General features: G+C 52.0%; 1 protein-coding gene across 2 annotated transcripts; it reads left to right on the top strand.

Annotated features, from left to right (window-relative positions):
• The first annotated feature begins 227 nt into the window (after positions 1-227).
• LOC101109343 (serpin B6-like) lies at positions 228-14,707 on the top strand. Of its 2 annotated transcripts, none has more exons than XM_004022985.6 (7): positions 228-351; positions 6,772-6,946; positions 7,112-7,261; positions 11,262-11,379; positions 12,337-12,479; positions 13,856-14,011; positions 14,194-14,707. In XM_004022985.6, the coding sequence occupies exons 2-7, from the start codon at positions 6,782-6,784 to the stop codon at positions 14,596-14,598; spliced, it is 1,137 nt and encodes a 378-aa protein (XP_004023034.2). In that variant the 5' UTR covers positions 228-351; positions 6,772-6,781; the 3' UTR covers positions 14,599-14,707. The 2 variants fall into 2 exon arrangements, with proteins under 2 accessions (XP_004023034.2, XP_042092943.1); XM_042237009.2 differs by lacking the exon at positions 228-351 and adding an exon at positions 2,537-2,682.
• The last annotated feature ends 377 nt before the right edge of the window (positions 14,708-15,084 follow it).

Below are 15,084 nucleotides of genomic sequence, written 5' to 3'. Positions count from 1 at the left end.
GAAAGCTTTGCAGAACAGGGCCATGCTCAGCATTGCTCTTTGTAGGCTGCTGAGAAATGGCATCTGAGTGCCCACAGGCAGAGCTGCAGGCATGGTCTTTTGCTAACAATACCTGCACAGGGCTCCCTGGGCTGAGAGTTAGGAGGCCAAGGGGGACTGACGTAGTGGTGGTGGAAGATGGTCCTCTGACGGGTGACCCAGACCTGTTGGGGTTTGCTTGTCAGGACCAACTCGGTTTCTTCTCTAGAGCTGAAAGGCAGATTAGGAAGTAAAGACTTTGAAAACCATGGACACCTCCTTCCTTCTGGACAGTGTTGGAAAACTTGTGAAATAGCTTCCAGAAAACATAAGGTAAGCGTGATTGCACGGACACTATGGTGATACTCATTGCATTCCTGGGTCGGGAAGATCAGTGCCTTCTTTTTCTTTGTTTTTGGCAGGCTCCTTCAGATTCAACTAGATAGGGAAATATTTTTCAGACAAAATGCTACTTTCTTAAAAGTAATCAATGTGGAAAATTTAGTTGGAAAAGGTAACATGTCAAGATCCTTTGAGTTTGATTGACGGTTAGAAGGATGTCACGTCCCCTATTTATCTCTTTCGGGCTCCTCTGGTGGCTCAGATGGTAAAGAATTGGACTGCGATGGCGGATACCCAGGTTCAATCCCTGGGTTGGGAAAATCCCCGGTAGAAGGGAAAGGCTACCCACTCCAGCATTCTGGCCTGCAGGATTCTATACATGAACCATACAGTCCTTGGGGTCGCAGAGTCGGACACGACGGAGCAACTTTCACTCTCCCTCTGGGGGGGCCTCAGCCTCTGGCCCCAGCTATGACTGACACACAGGCGCAGCTGGGCCGGTGAATCCCGCCTGCAGCTCCTGCGCCTACGTCCCCCATCCTGCTCTGTTCCTACTTGTCTCCTGGGCACCTTCACTTCATGCTCCGCAAGCACCCGAGTCCTCTTCGACAGGAGATGCGGGTTTGATCCCCGGGTCAGCAGTTTCCCCTGGAGCAGGAAATGGACATCCTCTGGGGGGATATTCAGTCCATGGTGGGCGACAGTCTGTGGGGCCTCGAGGAGTCCGGCACGACTGACCACTAAGCACAGCAATGCTGCATTAGACCCCTGACCCTCCCCTTCCCCGGCAGGCTCTCTTTCAGCTAATCACATCACAATGAGTACAGTTACCCGAGCTAGACTAGGAAATGGCTCCTGCATCTCCACTCCTTTCCTGGCCCCTTGCCCCCAGTCCGCCTGGTTCTCACATCCTGTGATGCCCGCCCTCATCAGCTCTGGGCAGCATCCCATCACTGCTGCACTGCCCAGGCTCAGGCTGGCTTGGCTGTGCCCTGGTCCCCAGAGCCGAGTCCTAGGGGCCCCTGGGGCCTCTCCCCCTGCACCCAGTCCATCCTAAGGGCCGGTGCTGGAGTCAGAAAGGAAACGGGAGGCAAGGAGGGGAGGAAATGGATGAATGAAGGAATCCTGTTACTCGCCCAGTTTCAGTCTTAGAATGGTTCCCCCGTTCTTGTTCAGTCCCTCAGTGCTGTCTGACTCTTGAGACCCCGTGGACTGCAGCAGGCTAGGCTTCCCTGTCCATCACCATCTCCTGGAGCCTGCTCAAACTCTTGTCGGTTGAGTCAATGATGAATCCAACCATCTCATCCTCTGTCGTCCCCTTCTCCTCCTGCCTGCAATCTTTCCCAGCATCAGGGTCTTTGCCAATGAGTCAGCTCTTTAGAGCTTCAGCTTCAGCATCAGTCCTTCCAATGAATATTCAGGCTTTATTTCCTTTGGGATTGTCTGGTTTGAGTGCCTTGCCGTTCAAGGGCAAGAGTCTTTTCCGACACCACAGCGCCATGACTGACAGATAAAACCCCAATTCCTCAGAGCGGCCTCCAGGTTCTTACCAGTCCAGCCCTGCCCCATCCTTCCAGCCCTGCCTGCCTCACCTTGGCCGCTCCCCGGCCCACACCCCCTGCCCGGTCCTGAGTGTACCTCCCGGGAGCGGGAGCCCTTTCCCACCAGTGACTCCGCCTGGTTGTTCCTCCTCCAGCCACCCCTGGACCTACCCCTCCGTCGAGCCCGGCTCCGCTGTCACCCCGGGAGCCCTGCCCAAGCCCCACCGCATCACTAGCTCCGACCTTCTGGCCCCATCCGGCCCGTTACGTGCCCATCAGAGCCGCCACCCGCTGCACCCAGACACAGCCTCTTTCCCGTCCCTCTGAACCCACAGAAGAGGAAGAGCGTGTTTGATCCGTTTTATCCCTCGCCTCCTTTGTGACCTTAGAGTCCTCCGTGCAATCAGTTTCCAACCCATAGAGCTTGGGGGTTTCAGCTCTGCTACGAAGTGGGGCTTCGGGGTAGGAAGATGCTGTTGCCCCCTGGGCGGGTCTAACTGTTGCCCCGCCCCCCGGCATGCCCGGTCCGCCCCGCCCCCCCCCCCCCGCTCTGCCCCGCCCTCCGGTCGTCCCGCCCCGCCCCGCCCCGCCCCTCCAGCCCAGGTATTTGGGCTCCAGCACCGTGGTCCCTGCCCAGTCCGCTCCTACCTTGTTTGGTAGGCGTTGGGCAGTGGGGCCGAGGCACCGGCCTACGCGAGGCGGAAAGTGGCGGGCCGTGTAGCTAGTGCGCCGAGCTGAGTTTCCTTTCTGACCCGGTGGCAGCAGCGGACATGACGACGCTGTGAGTGTGGATCCGGGCGGCCCGCGTGCTCTTGGGGTCCTGTGAAACGTATATGCTTCTTACTGGCGTGGGCACTGAATGGAGAAGAGCTGTCCCTTAATGGGGATCTTCCCCTCCCATGGCTCGAAGCTGGGTCTCCTGCACTGCAGGGGGGTTCTTTACCATCTCAGCCACCAGGGAAGTCCAATTTCAGTATCTATCGAAGCTCATTGAAACACTTCGTTTGTAAGAAGTCGTGAGACTGGTAATAAGCAGGCGGATTCTTCACCAGCTGAACCATAGGGAAGCCCAAGAATACTGGAGTGGGCAGCCTCTCCCTTCTCCAGCACAGCTTTCCAACCCAGGAATCAAAGCGGGGGCTCCTACAGTGCAGGCAGATTCTCTACCAACTGAGCAACTAGGGAAGTCCATAGGTCTATCTTCTCTTTGTTATATCTTCTTACACCTTTCCTAAAGGTGATAGTGAGCTTTCCTGACAGCTCGCTTAGTAAAGAATCTGCCTGCAATGCAAGAGACCCTGATTCAATTCCTGGGTCGGTAAGATAGCTTGGAGAATGGATAGACTACCCACTCCAGGCTTCCTTGTGGCTCAGCTGGTAAAGAATCCGCCTCCAATGTGGGAGACCTGGGTTGGATCCTTCGGTTGGGAAAATCCCCTGGAGAAGGGAAAGGTTACCCACGCCAGTATTCTGGCCTGGAGAATTCCATGGACTGTATTGCCAGCAAAGGTCTGTCTAGTCGAGGCTATGGTTTTTCCTGTGGTTATGTATGGATGGGAGAGTGAAGAAAGCTGAATGCCGAAGAACTGATGCTTTTGAACTGTGGTGTTGGAGAAGACTCTTGAGAGTCCCTTGGACTGCAAGGAGATCCAACCAGTCCATTCTGAAGGAGATCAGCCCTGGGATTTCTTTGGAAGGAATGATGCTGAAGCGGAAACTCCAGTACTTTGGCCACCTCATGCGAAGAGTTGACTCATTAGAAAAGACTCTGATGCTGGGAGGGATTGGGGTCAGGAGGAGAAGGGGATGACAGAGGATGAGATGGCTGGATGGCATCACTGACTCGATGGACGTGAGTCTGAGTGAACTCCGGGATTTGGTGATGGACAGGGAGGCCTGGCGTGCTGCAATTCATGGGGTCGCAAAGAGTCGGACACGACTGAGAGCCTGAACTGAACTGAGCTGAACTGATGGTCCATGGAGTCGAAAGAGTCTGAGCGGCATTCACCTTCACTTTCATAAATACCTTTGTGCTTAACTTGAGTACAGCTGCAGAAATACTTTTCACAGCCATTGTCCTGTTCTGTGCGCTGAGAAATGTATTTGAGGCTTCCTAGGTGGCTCAGTGGGAAAGAATCCACCTGCCAGTACAGGAAACTCAGGTTTGATCTCTGGGTCCAGAAGATCCCCTGGAGGAGGGCATGGCAATCCAGTCCAAAATTCCTGCCTGAAGAATCCCCTGGACAGAGGATCCTGCCTGAAGGATCCCGTGGACAGAGGAGCCTGGTGGGCTATAGTCCACGGGGTCATCAAAGAGTCGGACATGACTTAGTGACTAAACAGCAACAGCTATTCTTAATTACACTGGAAACACTGGGGCACCACATTGTAGCATCATTTGCACAGTGTGAGAAGAAATTCCTGTCTTACTTTGTCCCTATTGGAAATGAATGGTTCTCGAACTGTTCAAGTTTCTATTTGAAAAAGGAGGTTTTAGTTGTCTGTCCTCCCCCCTCTCTCTCTGTCTCGTTTTTGGGGAAGGGGCACTGCCATAGTGATGAAGGGTGGACTGCAGATCCATGACCTGCTGCTCAGCTCTCACTCTGCTCCTTGGAGCCCAGCAGAACTAAGCTGCTTTTTAAATCAGCTCTTTCGGGAGCTGCCTTTGCTCCATTCTTTCCCATGTTGGACTACTTCCTTGATTCTGGCTGCTCTGCAGGTCAGCCGTCACAGAGTTTGCTAATTATGCTCATTTTGTGTTCTTTCTGATAGCTTTTCTGTGCCTTGTTCCTGAGTTGAGTCCGCAGGGCCTGAACTATCAGAGCAATTCCCACCAGCGCTGAGGACCAGGACCCTCCCAAGTCCCTGCCTGGGGGGCTCGGTGCTGCCCCTGGTGTTCTGTGTCAGTGCCCCAGGCAGTGCACGAAGCGGCGCTTCCTGTTTGATTTCGGGCCCTGTATCAGCATGGGCTGTTCACTTATCTCACGATTGATGTATTTTCTGTGGTCAGAGTATCCTGAGCAAACCTCTCGGCCTCACTGCTTCATTCCTTCCTTTTCAGTTTAGTGATTTTACAGGGAGTGGGTATGCTCTCGCCTTTAATGACCATCAGCAACTGTTGTCAGTGGCAAAAAACAACTATTACCAGCCTCGCTGTGGCCTTTGAAGACCAGTGACCTTCTGCTTTCCTCTGTATTAGTGTTAAGCTATTGGATACTAAGGCCTGTCCTGCGGGCTCAGTGGAAAGACGCTTCTCTAAGGCAGGAGCCTCGGGTTCATCCCTGGGTCGGAAAGATCCCCTGGAGGAGGAAATGGCAACCCACTCCAGTTTCTTGCCTGGAAAATCCATGGACAGAGGGGCCAGGTAGGCTGTAGTCCACGGAGTCACGAAAGAGTCAGACGTGACTCAGCTACTGAGCAAGAAACTGGATATTAAAGATGGAAGACAATGTGTGTGTGTTTGTTGGGGGGTGGGGGGGGTAGGGGGGTGTTTCCTCTCCTCTAGGTTCTTCCGGGCTGGTCTAGGAATTAAATGGACCTCAGACAAATCAATAGCAGAAAACCAAGCCCATTGAATTTTGTGCGAACCTTGAAGATACAAGGCTAAAGAAGTGACCAGGCAGGCAGCTTTGTGTGTGTGAAGATTTGACGAGACAAGGGGTTTGCCTGGGGCAGCAAGGTCGTGAAGTAACAGGGTTTGCTGGTCTCTTGAACAGCCTTTTCAGCCTTTCGTTCCCCTGTTAGGCCGTTAAGATGTCTCTCTGCCTCCTGGTACAGGAGAGTATTTCCACGGGGAGATGTATTTTCAGCTCCAGGGGGAACAGAAGAAGGGCAGCATATGCTTTCTGCACCAGCTGTTTCTCAAGTCGCTTTACTTCAGAGCAGTCAGTGTGCTGCAGTGGAGTGTTCTGGGGTGAGCTGCCCTGCACCCTTCAGGAGCGCAGATTACCTGGTGCGTCCCCGTCCTCATGCAGGGAGCAGAAATCAGGGAGCTGACGCAGGGCCCGGAGCGGGGCTGCCAGCCTGCTACGCCCTGCGGCTTCGGGCCCTGTCCTCAGGCTCACTTGCTTGTTTCTCCCAGGTCGGTATCTAGGACTGATGCTGCTTTCTGTTGAAGAACTGGGGATCTCTCAGCTGTCATCCCTGCTCACCTGGCAGAGAGGCCCTGAACCTTTGCGCACCCCCGCCCGTCCCCACAGTGTCCTGTTCTGGACCAAACGCCTCCCTTGTCGGGGCTGTTCACCTCCGAGGCCGGGCCCTGGAGGTGGACGTGGACGCGTCCCAAGCCCTTGACCTGAGCAGGGTGACAGGGCCTGGGCCTGGGGCCGCAGGAGCTCAGCAAGAGGCCCTGGATTCGAGCTTTGGCACAGGGAGCTCCCAGAGGAGGAGACCTTGGCATCAGGGGGCTTGTCTTCGAGGCTTTCATGCTTCTTTGTATGGGATTTACTTCTCTTTTATCTCAAGGCTTCAGCTTATGCTAAGCGGGGTCTTTCTCTCTCTTTACATAATATTCAACTTGTGTAACTGTGTGTTTGGATTGATCATTTTGATGATTCTTGTTATAAAATCGTACCTAGAGGCCCAAACACAGCAAACAGTCTAGAAATCGGACCAAAAGCCAACAGCGCCTTCCCGACCCTCCCAGGCCGTGTCCCAGAGCCCTCTCTGTATCAGCACTGTCTCTCAGCCATGTTCACATGTCAGAAGCCCACAGCGGGGTCTGAGGCCCTGAGGAAACCGAGTTTTGTGGGTGTACCTGTTTGCCCATCAAAGCAGAGCATCAGTGCTAACAACAGTTAAGAGCAGAGTGAGACGTGGTCGACCTGTGGCCTGAATTTGCGTGACACTGATTTTAAATCCATCCTTTCAGCCTCGCTACCATGGATGAGCTGTCAGCATCAAATGGCACCTTTGCCTTGACCCTTCTGAAAAAGCTGGGTGAGGACAACTCGAAAAATGTGTTTATCGCACCCCTAAGCCTCTCCTCTGCCCTGGCCATGGTCCTCATGGGGGCCAGGGGCAACACCGCAGCCCAGATGTGCCAGGTACGTTCGGGAAGCCGGTTCTGGGTGGCAGCCGACGCTCTTTCTTTGGCCCGTGAGCTGCTGTCTGTGATTCGAATCCCACAGGCCGTGCTGACAGAGAGGCCTCGCTCTCCTGTAGTCAGGGTGTACTGCAGTTGTGGGTTTTTATCTGTTTCTTTTTTTTAGACGCTTTCTCTAAATAAGAGCAGTGGGGGAGGTGAAAATGTCCACCAGGATTTCCAGAACCTTCTCAGCGAAGTTAATAGGACGGACACACAGTACTTGCTCAGAACGGCCAACCGGCTTTTTGGAGAGAAGACTTACGATTTCCTCTCGGTAAGTCACACTCTCGATTGCCCGAAGCAGAAAGAGACCGAGGTTGTGTGGAGACAGGAGGCAGGCCTTGTGGTGCAGAGAGGCCTTGTGGGCTGAGACCCACACGGTGGGCAGGGTGTGGGACCCCAGTCACGACCTCACGCTTCCTGGAACCGTTCGGTCGTTGCCTGTAAGAGGAGCCCTGTAACAGCCCTGTTCACGTGTTCCTGAAGCTTCGATGAGTTGATTGTCAGAGAACTAACACAGACCAGACCACATTTGCAGGTGAGCTGGCCCAAACAGGGGAGTGATCGAATCCAACATTTCTGGTGTTGTTTTTCGCACGTCGAAGTCTTCCGTGTATCGTGAGACGCAGCCGCCGGCCCCTGGGGAGGCGTGGGGTGGGGCCCAGCCCGGGCCGAGCCGGCAGGGACCATGTGTGTGGTTCTGTCCTGCGTGTGCGTCCTACTCAGATGGACTTTAGAAGGAAGCGACAGAGGGAGGCTCTCAGATCTCAGTGAATTCTGCCTCATTCCCGCCCCGATGGCTACAGCCCTTCCCATCGTCCTCAGGAAGGGTAGCGGGTGGGCAGTCCACCCTCTGCTCAGCGCTCCAGGCCTGCGCCTTTAACATTCTGATTGTTCACGAGACTGAGCAGCTTTGCATGTGGATCAAACATTTGTATCTTTTCTGAAAATTGCCTATTTATGTGTCCTCTGGGTGGTTTTACTTTTAGGTTTTATGTCTGTTTTTTTTTTTTTTAATTAGCTCTTTGTATGTTTAGGATAGCGATCCTATTCTGTTACATGACTTTTTTCATTGTTTTTCATACTTGTTTCAGCCTCTAAATTAACTGTTTTAAAACAGGTGGTGTAAAGTGACCGTAGTCAGCATGAGGTCAAATATTTGTGGGTTTGTACAGTTTGGTGTGAATTTTTTTACAACTTGGTTTGCTTGTTTTGATCAGTCTTAGCTACATGCTAATTTATTGTCTTCTTTGTATAAGACTTAGATATACAGAAAAGCAAAATTTCCAATAAACACAATGAATTGGCTAATTTTCCTTAACTTCTTTCTTTTCTGGTGGAAATTTGAAGACAAGGATTGATATTTATTTATTTATTTTAATTAGAGGCTAATTACTTACAATATTGTACTGGTTTTGCCATACATGGCTATGAATCTGCCCCAGGTGTACATGTGTTCCCCATCCTGAAGCCCCTCCCTCCTCCCTCCCCACACCATCCCTCTCATCATTCCAGTGCCCCAGCCCCGAGCATCCCGTGTCATGCATTGAACCTGGACTGGTGATTCATTTCATATATGATATTATCCATGTTTCAAGGCCATTCTCCCAAATCATCCCACCCTCTCCCTCTCCCACAGAGTCAAAAAGTCTGTTCTGTACATCTATGTCTCTTTTGCTGTCTCACATACAGGGTTATCATTACCATCTTTCTAAATTCCATATATATGCATTAGTATACTGTATCGGTGTTTTTCTTTCTGGCTTACTTCACTCTGTATAATCGGCTCCAGTTTCATCCACCTCATCAGAACTGATTCAAATGTATTCTTTTTAATGGCTGAGTAATACTCTATTGTGTATATGTACCACGGCTTTCTTATCCATTCATCTGCTGATGGACATCTAGGTTGCTTCCATGTCCTGGCTATTATAAACAGTGCTGCGATGAACACTGGGGAACACGTGTCTCTTTCAATTCTGGTTTCCTTGGTGTGTATGCCCAGCAGTGGGATTGCTGGGTCATAAGGCAGTTCTATTTCCAGTTTTTTAAGGAATCTCCATGCTGTTCTGCATAGTGGCTGTACTAGTTTGCATTCCCACCAACAGTATAAGAGGGTTCCCTTTTCTCCACACCCTCTCCAGCATTTATTGCTTGTAGACTTTTGGGTAGCAGCCATTCTGACTGGCCTGAGATGGTCCTCATTGTGGTTTTGGTTTGCATTTCTCTGATAATGAGTGATGTTGAGCATCTGTTCATGTGTTTGTTAGCCATCTGTATGTCTTCTTTGGAGAAATGTCTATTTAGTTCTTTGGCCCGTGTTCTGATCGGGTCGTTTATTTTTCTGGAATTGAGCTGCAGGAGCTGCTTGTATATTTTTGAGGTTAGTTGTTTGTCAGTTGCTTCATTTGCTGTTATTTTCTCCCGTTCAGAAGGCTGTCTTTTCACTTCGCTTAGAGTGTCCTTTATTGTGCAGAAGCTTTTCATTCTAATCAGGTCCCATTTGTTTATTTTTTCTTTTATTTCCAAATTCTGGGAGGTGGGTCGTAGAGGATCCTGCTGTGATTTATGTCGGAGAGTGTTGCCTATGTTTTCCTCTAGGAGATTTATAGTTTCTGGTCTTACGTTTAGACCTTTAATCCATTTTGAGTTTATTTTTGTGTATGGTGTTAGAAAGTGTTCTAGTTTCATTCTTTTACAAGTGGTTGACCAGTTTTCCCAGCACCACTTGTTAAAGACATTGTCCTTTCTCCACTATATATTCTTGCCTCCTTTATGAGGTGTCCGTAGGTGTGTGGATTTATCCCTGGGCTTTCTATTTTGTTCCATTGATCTATATTTCTGTCTTTGTGCCAGTACCATACTTTCTTGATGACTGTGGCTTTGTAGTAGAGCCTGAAGTCAGGCAGGTTGATTCCTCCAGTCCCATTCTTCTTTCTCAAGATTGCTTTGACTATGCGAGGTGTTTTGTATTTCCATAGAAATTGTGAAATTATTTGTCATAGCTTTGTGAAAAATACCGTTGGTAGCTTGATTGGACTGCACTGAATCTGTAGATTGCTTTGGGTAAAGTACGGAGCGCCTCACGAGTTTGCGCGTCCTCCGTGCGCAGGGGCCGCGCGACCCTCTCTGTTCGGGTCTGACTGTAGTCTCTGTGCTGCTGAGCGAGCACTCATTGTTCTTCTGATGAATTTGTGGGGGACAAAGTGGTCTCCCCATCCTATCCCTCTGCCATCTTAGGAAGCCCCAAGAAAAGCATTGATATTTAAAACGTTATTTTGATATGGAATATAAAATCAAAAGATGAGAAATATTTGTCAGTTACTTCATAGTGATTGAGTGTTCCAAGGATCCAATACCAATCGCAATGCATAATTAGATATTCCTTTAGTTTTTTTTTGACTGGTCATTAGTTACTAAATAGTAATTAAAGAAGCAGGCAGTTGTTTTCAGATGTGTTTAAAAGCTGTTGAAATCACCCAGGGTATGATGGGGTATCGACTTGGAGGAGACCACTTTGCTTCCATACTATTTTCTTAGAGTGAGGCGCTGACATCTTTTCAAAAGCCCCGATTAAGAGTGGAACAGTAGGTTGGCAGAGCCTGAACGACGTGAGGGTTCTATGAAATGAGGCACCAGGACCACGAGATGCAGGGTCCACGGTGTGGGGAGAACTCAGCCACGTGACACCGGACAGAGCCAATTCTCCTGGTCCTCAGAGCACCTCTGAGACGTAGCTACTGCTGCGTCCTTGCTTCCAGGCGGCAAGGAACCAGAGAGACGCAGCGACCTTTCCAGGGTCACACAGGAGGGAAGCCCGGAACGCGTGCTGGCGGCAGCGTTGCCATGTTGCCCTGAATGGCTGTGTTGTTCTTGCCTAGTCGCTCAGTTGTGTCTGACTCTTTGCGATCCCAGGGACTGTAGCCCACCAGGCTCCTCTGTCCATGGGATTGTCCAGGCAAGGATACTGGAGTGGGTTACCATTTCCTTCTCCAGGGGATCTTCCCAATGCAGAGATCAAACCCTCATCTCCAACATTTGCAGGCGGATTCTTTACCACTGTGCCACCTGGGAAGCCTGAGCTTTACTCAGTTATTTATTCAGTGTAGCTGAAAACTGAGAATCCGGATTGAAGGTTAATTGCGAACATTCGTTTGTACGTTATACAAGTAACCGTCGAATGATCAGTGTCGAGGTTATGCGTGGTGAAGAAGTCAGCCGTTGGCGTTGTGTGTTTCTCTAGCCATGTGATTCTGTCATTCCGTCTCTCCTAGTCTTTCAAAGATGCCTGCCGCGTGTTCTACCAAGCAGAGATGGAAGAGCTGGACTTTGTCAGCGCTTCAGAGGAGTCTAGGAACCACATAAACACCTGGGTAGCTGAAAAGACAGAAGGTGAGGACGTGTCACTACTTCTGTTTGCACAGTATTTGAATTGGTCTTATTTTCCATCAGTTCCTTCTCAAGACCATCGAATGTAAACAAAAATGGCTTTTTTCTCTAAAGACCTGGAACTTTCAAATCCACTTCTGAAATTTAATCAGCAATCAATTTCTCTAGCTTTCCCCCTCCTCATCAATCTTCGGTGCACCTCTTCCAGAGCAATCACACTCTGACTTTTGGCTGTTGCTGTTAATGTTCCTATAGTCTGCCTTTTCACAAAGGGTGGAAGGAAGACTCTGGATGCGGCGCCACCTCCCTGCCTGTCCAGCAGAGCGTGTGCTCTGCGGGTCGCTGAGCATCACTGCAGAACATGCGGTCAGGTCCTGGGCCACCTGCGCTTCTTCGTTTCCGTGCTCTCCACACTGGCTTCGACCTCTCCCCTTCAGGAGGGTCCCCTCACGCTGTAGACCGAACATTCCTTTTTCTGTCCCTGTGAATAATTCTGCCTTTATTATTTGTTCATTTTATGTGTTTTATGCAACTCATGGTATTTTTCTGAGCAGAGACTTTAAGGTTTTTGTCCCTGATTTTGCTTTCAGGCCAGGCTCCCTGCATGGGTTTCCCTGGTGGCTCAGATGGCAAAGAATCACCTGCCAGAGCAGGATAGGCAGGTTGGATCCCTGGGTCAGAAAGATGCCCTGGAGGAGGATATGGCAACCTGCTGCCGTACTCTTGCCTGGGGAATCCCATGGATGCAGGAGCCTGGTGGGCTACAGTCCATGGGGTCACAAAGAATGCTACCCAACTTATCGAGTAAACAGACAACTCTCTGCACGTGGTTGTCTGGGGGACAGTGAACCCTCTGGTCTGGGCACTGACTCCTCCAGGAGATGCGCCAGGAATTACTGTGCCCAGCACCTCCACCAGGAAACCTTGTTAGCTAACTGGTCCTTTAAATCTTCTTTGCAGATAAAATTAGAGACTTGCTCTCTGCAAATTCGGTTAATCCCATGACACGTCTGGTCCTCGTGAATGCCATCTACTTCAAAGGAAACTGGGAAAAACAGTTTAACAAAGAAAACACCAGGGAAAGGCCATTCAAAGTCAGCGAGGTGAACAAGAATGTTTCATAAAGCGAAGGTTCTTAGAATTGGTCCCTGGGGTCCCCTTCATTTTCAGAACAGGCGAGGAGGCTGACCTCAAGGAACTTGAGCCTCTTGTGGCGTTGGCGGCCCAGATGTGGATCCGGGAAAACCCTGGTTTCCTCTCCCCCTGTCCTCCTCTGAGGTATCATCAGGGGCGGTCCGTGCGGCTGGTGTTCCGTCTTGTATCGCATATCCCAGGGGGCAGCTCGCAGGTCTCTGGGCCTGCTAGAGCCCCCGAGACCCAGTTCAAACTCCAGACCGTGGCTGTGACACTCATGGGCCTGGATCCTACCATCTGACCCCTCCCGTCAGGAGCTACCTACACAGACGCCTTTCTCTGCAGGGCGTCCAGGAGCCTCCCTAGCGGTCTCCACGGCCCGGGTTCCTGGTTCCCGTGTCCCTCCTCTGACTCTCACAGAGCCCATGGCCTCTCACAGTGGCTCTGACCCCCCAGAGCCCCTCGGGCCCGTGTGCAGGACCCGGGAGGTTACTTGGAAGTTTTCCTGAGGACGGTGGCTGGGCTGAGAGTGGCAGGGGTAGGAAGCACAAGTGAGATTGCCGTGTGGTTTCCTGATCCTTGTATCTATTTACTCGGCTGTGCGGGGCTCCTTGCCGCTCAGCCTTTCCTGCCGCTGCCGAGGCGGAGGCCCTCTGGGCTCGGGGCTCGGGCTTCTCCTGCTGGTGCTTCTCCTGGTGCAGAGCTCAGGCTCCGGGCCCGTGACTGTAGGAGCTGCGGCTCCCAGGCTCTCAGCCCAGGCTCAGTAGCTGTGACCCGTGGGCTTAGAAGCCCCTGGGCTGTGGGGTCTTCCCAGACCAGGGCTGGAGCCTGTGTCTCCTGCATTGGAAGGCAGATTATTTACTCCTGAGCCACCTGTTGTCTTTAAAACCAGAGCCCACATGGTTGTTGATGGTCAGCTGTGGGCGGGAAGGCCATGCGCCCAGGACACGGCAGGGTCTGACGGCGGGATGAGTGGTGTCGCCATGAGCAGAGGTGGGAACGTACAGACGGAGCAGGTGGAAGGGACACAAGCCGCCAGTGTGCGAGCCGAGCTGGAGGCTCCTTTGCGTCCAGATGAGGATGTCAGGCAGGTAGGCGCCGGGGGCGAGGTCCTGCCGGGAACGTCCGAGTGGAGCCCTCCTGGGTCAGCAGGAGAACAGCAGCCTGAGGCCTGAGCGCTGGGAACCAGGGGTGGGAGCTGGAGCCGCGCAGACGAGCTGACGACGTGGAGCTGAGGGGGGTCTGGAGACAAGACAGTGTGTGGGCGCAGGGGGCCGGCTCTGATGACTCGTCCCGCGTGTCCACGGGTCTTGTTTCAGTTAACGTTTATCCATTTCCTTTATAGAATGTGGAGAAAACTGTGCAGATGATGTTCAAGAAGTCCACCTTTAAAATGACCTACATTGAAGAAATAAGCACCCAGATTCTGGTGCTTCCCTATGTCGGCAAAGAGCTGAACATGGTCATCCTGCTGCCCAGTGAAAGCACTGACTTGAACACGGTAACCAGGCAGCCGTGGCCCCGAGGCCTGGGTTCTTGTTGGGATCCCTGCTGGGCACAGGACTGTGGGAACTCGTGTGCAGTCGGCAGGCCACCCTTGGCCCACAGGGCGCAGTGTGTGGGTCACAGCAGAAGGTCCCCAGGGCAGCTGCAGACCCTGAGATCTTCTACCTTCTCCTCCAGGTGGAAAAGGCCCTGACCTATGAGAAATTCGTCACTTGGACGAAGCCAGATACGATGGACGAGGATGAGGTGGAGGTGTTCCTGCCCCGTTTCTCGCTGGAGGAGAGTTACGATATGGAAGGCGTCCTCCGAGACCTGGGCATGACAGACGCATTTGAGGCGGCCCAGGCCGACTTCAGCGGGATGTCGTGCCAGCAAGACTTGCACCTGTCCAAGATCGTGCACAAGTCCTTCGTGGAGGTCACCGAGGAGGGCACAGTGGCTGCGGCTGCCACAGTGGCCAGGATCACCCCGAGAATCCTGAGGATCCTGCCCCGGTTCTGTGCCGACCGCCCCTTCCTCTTCTTCATCCAGCACGGCAAGACCGGGGCCATCCTGTTCTGCGGCCGCTTCTGCTCGCCATGACGAGGTGTGGGGGCCCCCTGGTGCTCCTCTCTGCTCTCCCTGATCTCTGCGAAGAGCTGAAACCCCATGTGACCTTGGTGAAGGTCCACAAATAAAGGGCTGAACGAGACCACCTGTGTGTGTGTCTGTGTGTGTGTGTCTCTGTTTGTGTGTGGGATTGTGTGTGTGTGTCTGTGTGTGGGACTGTGTGTGTGTGTCTGTGTGTGTGTGTATGTGTGTCTGTGTGTGTGTGCGCGCAGCTGTGTGTGTCTGTATATGTGTGTGTCTGTGTGTGTGTGTCTCTGTTTGTGTGTGGGACTGTGTGTGTGTGGGTCTGTGGGTCTGTGTGTGTGTGTGGGACTGTGTGTGCGGGTGGGTCTGTGTGTGTGTCTTGGTCTGTGTCTGTGTGCCTGTGTGTCTCTGTGTGTGTGTCTCTGTGTGTGTATGTCTGTGTGTGTCTCTGTGTGTGTCTGTGTGTGTCTGTGTCTGTGTGTCTCTGTGTGTGTG

The sequence above is a fragment of the Ovis aries genome, chromosome 20 (assembly GCF_016772045.2).
Source record: "Ovis aries strain OAR_USU_Benz2616 breed Rambouillet chromosome 20, ARS-UI_Ramb_v3.0, whole genome shotgun sequence".
Classification (NCBI taxonomy): Eukaryota; Metazoa; Chordata; class Mammalia; order Artiodactyla; family Bovidae; genus Ovis; species Ovis aries.
This window is presented reverse-complemented; position numbering and strand designations above follow the sequence as displayed.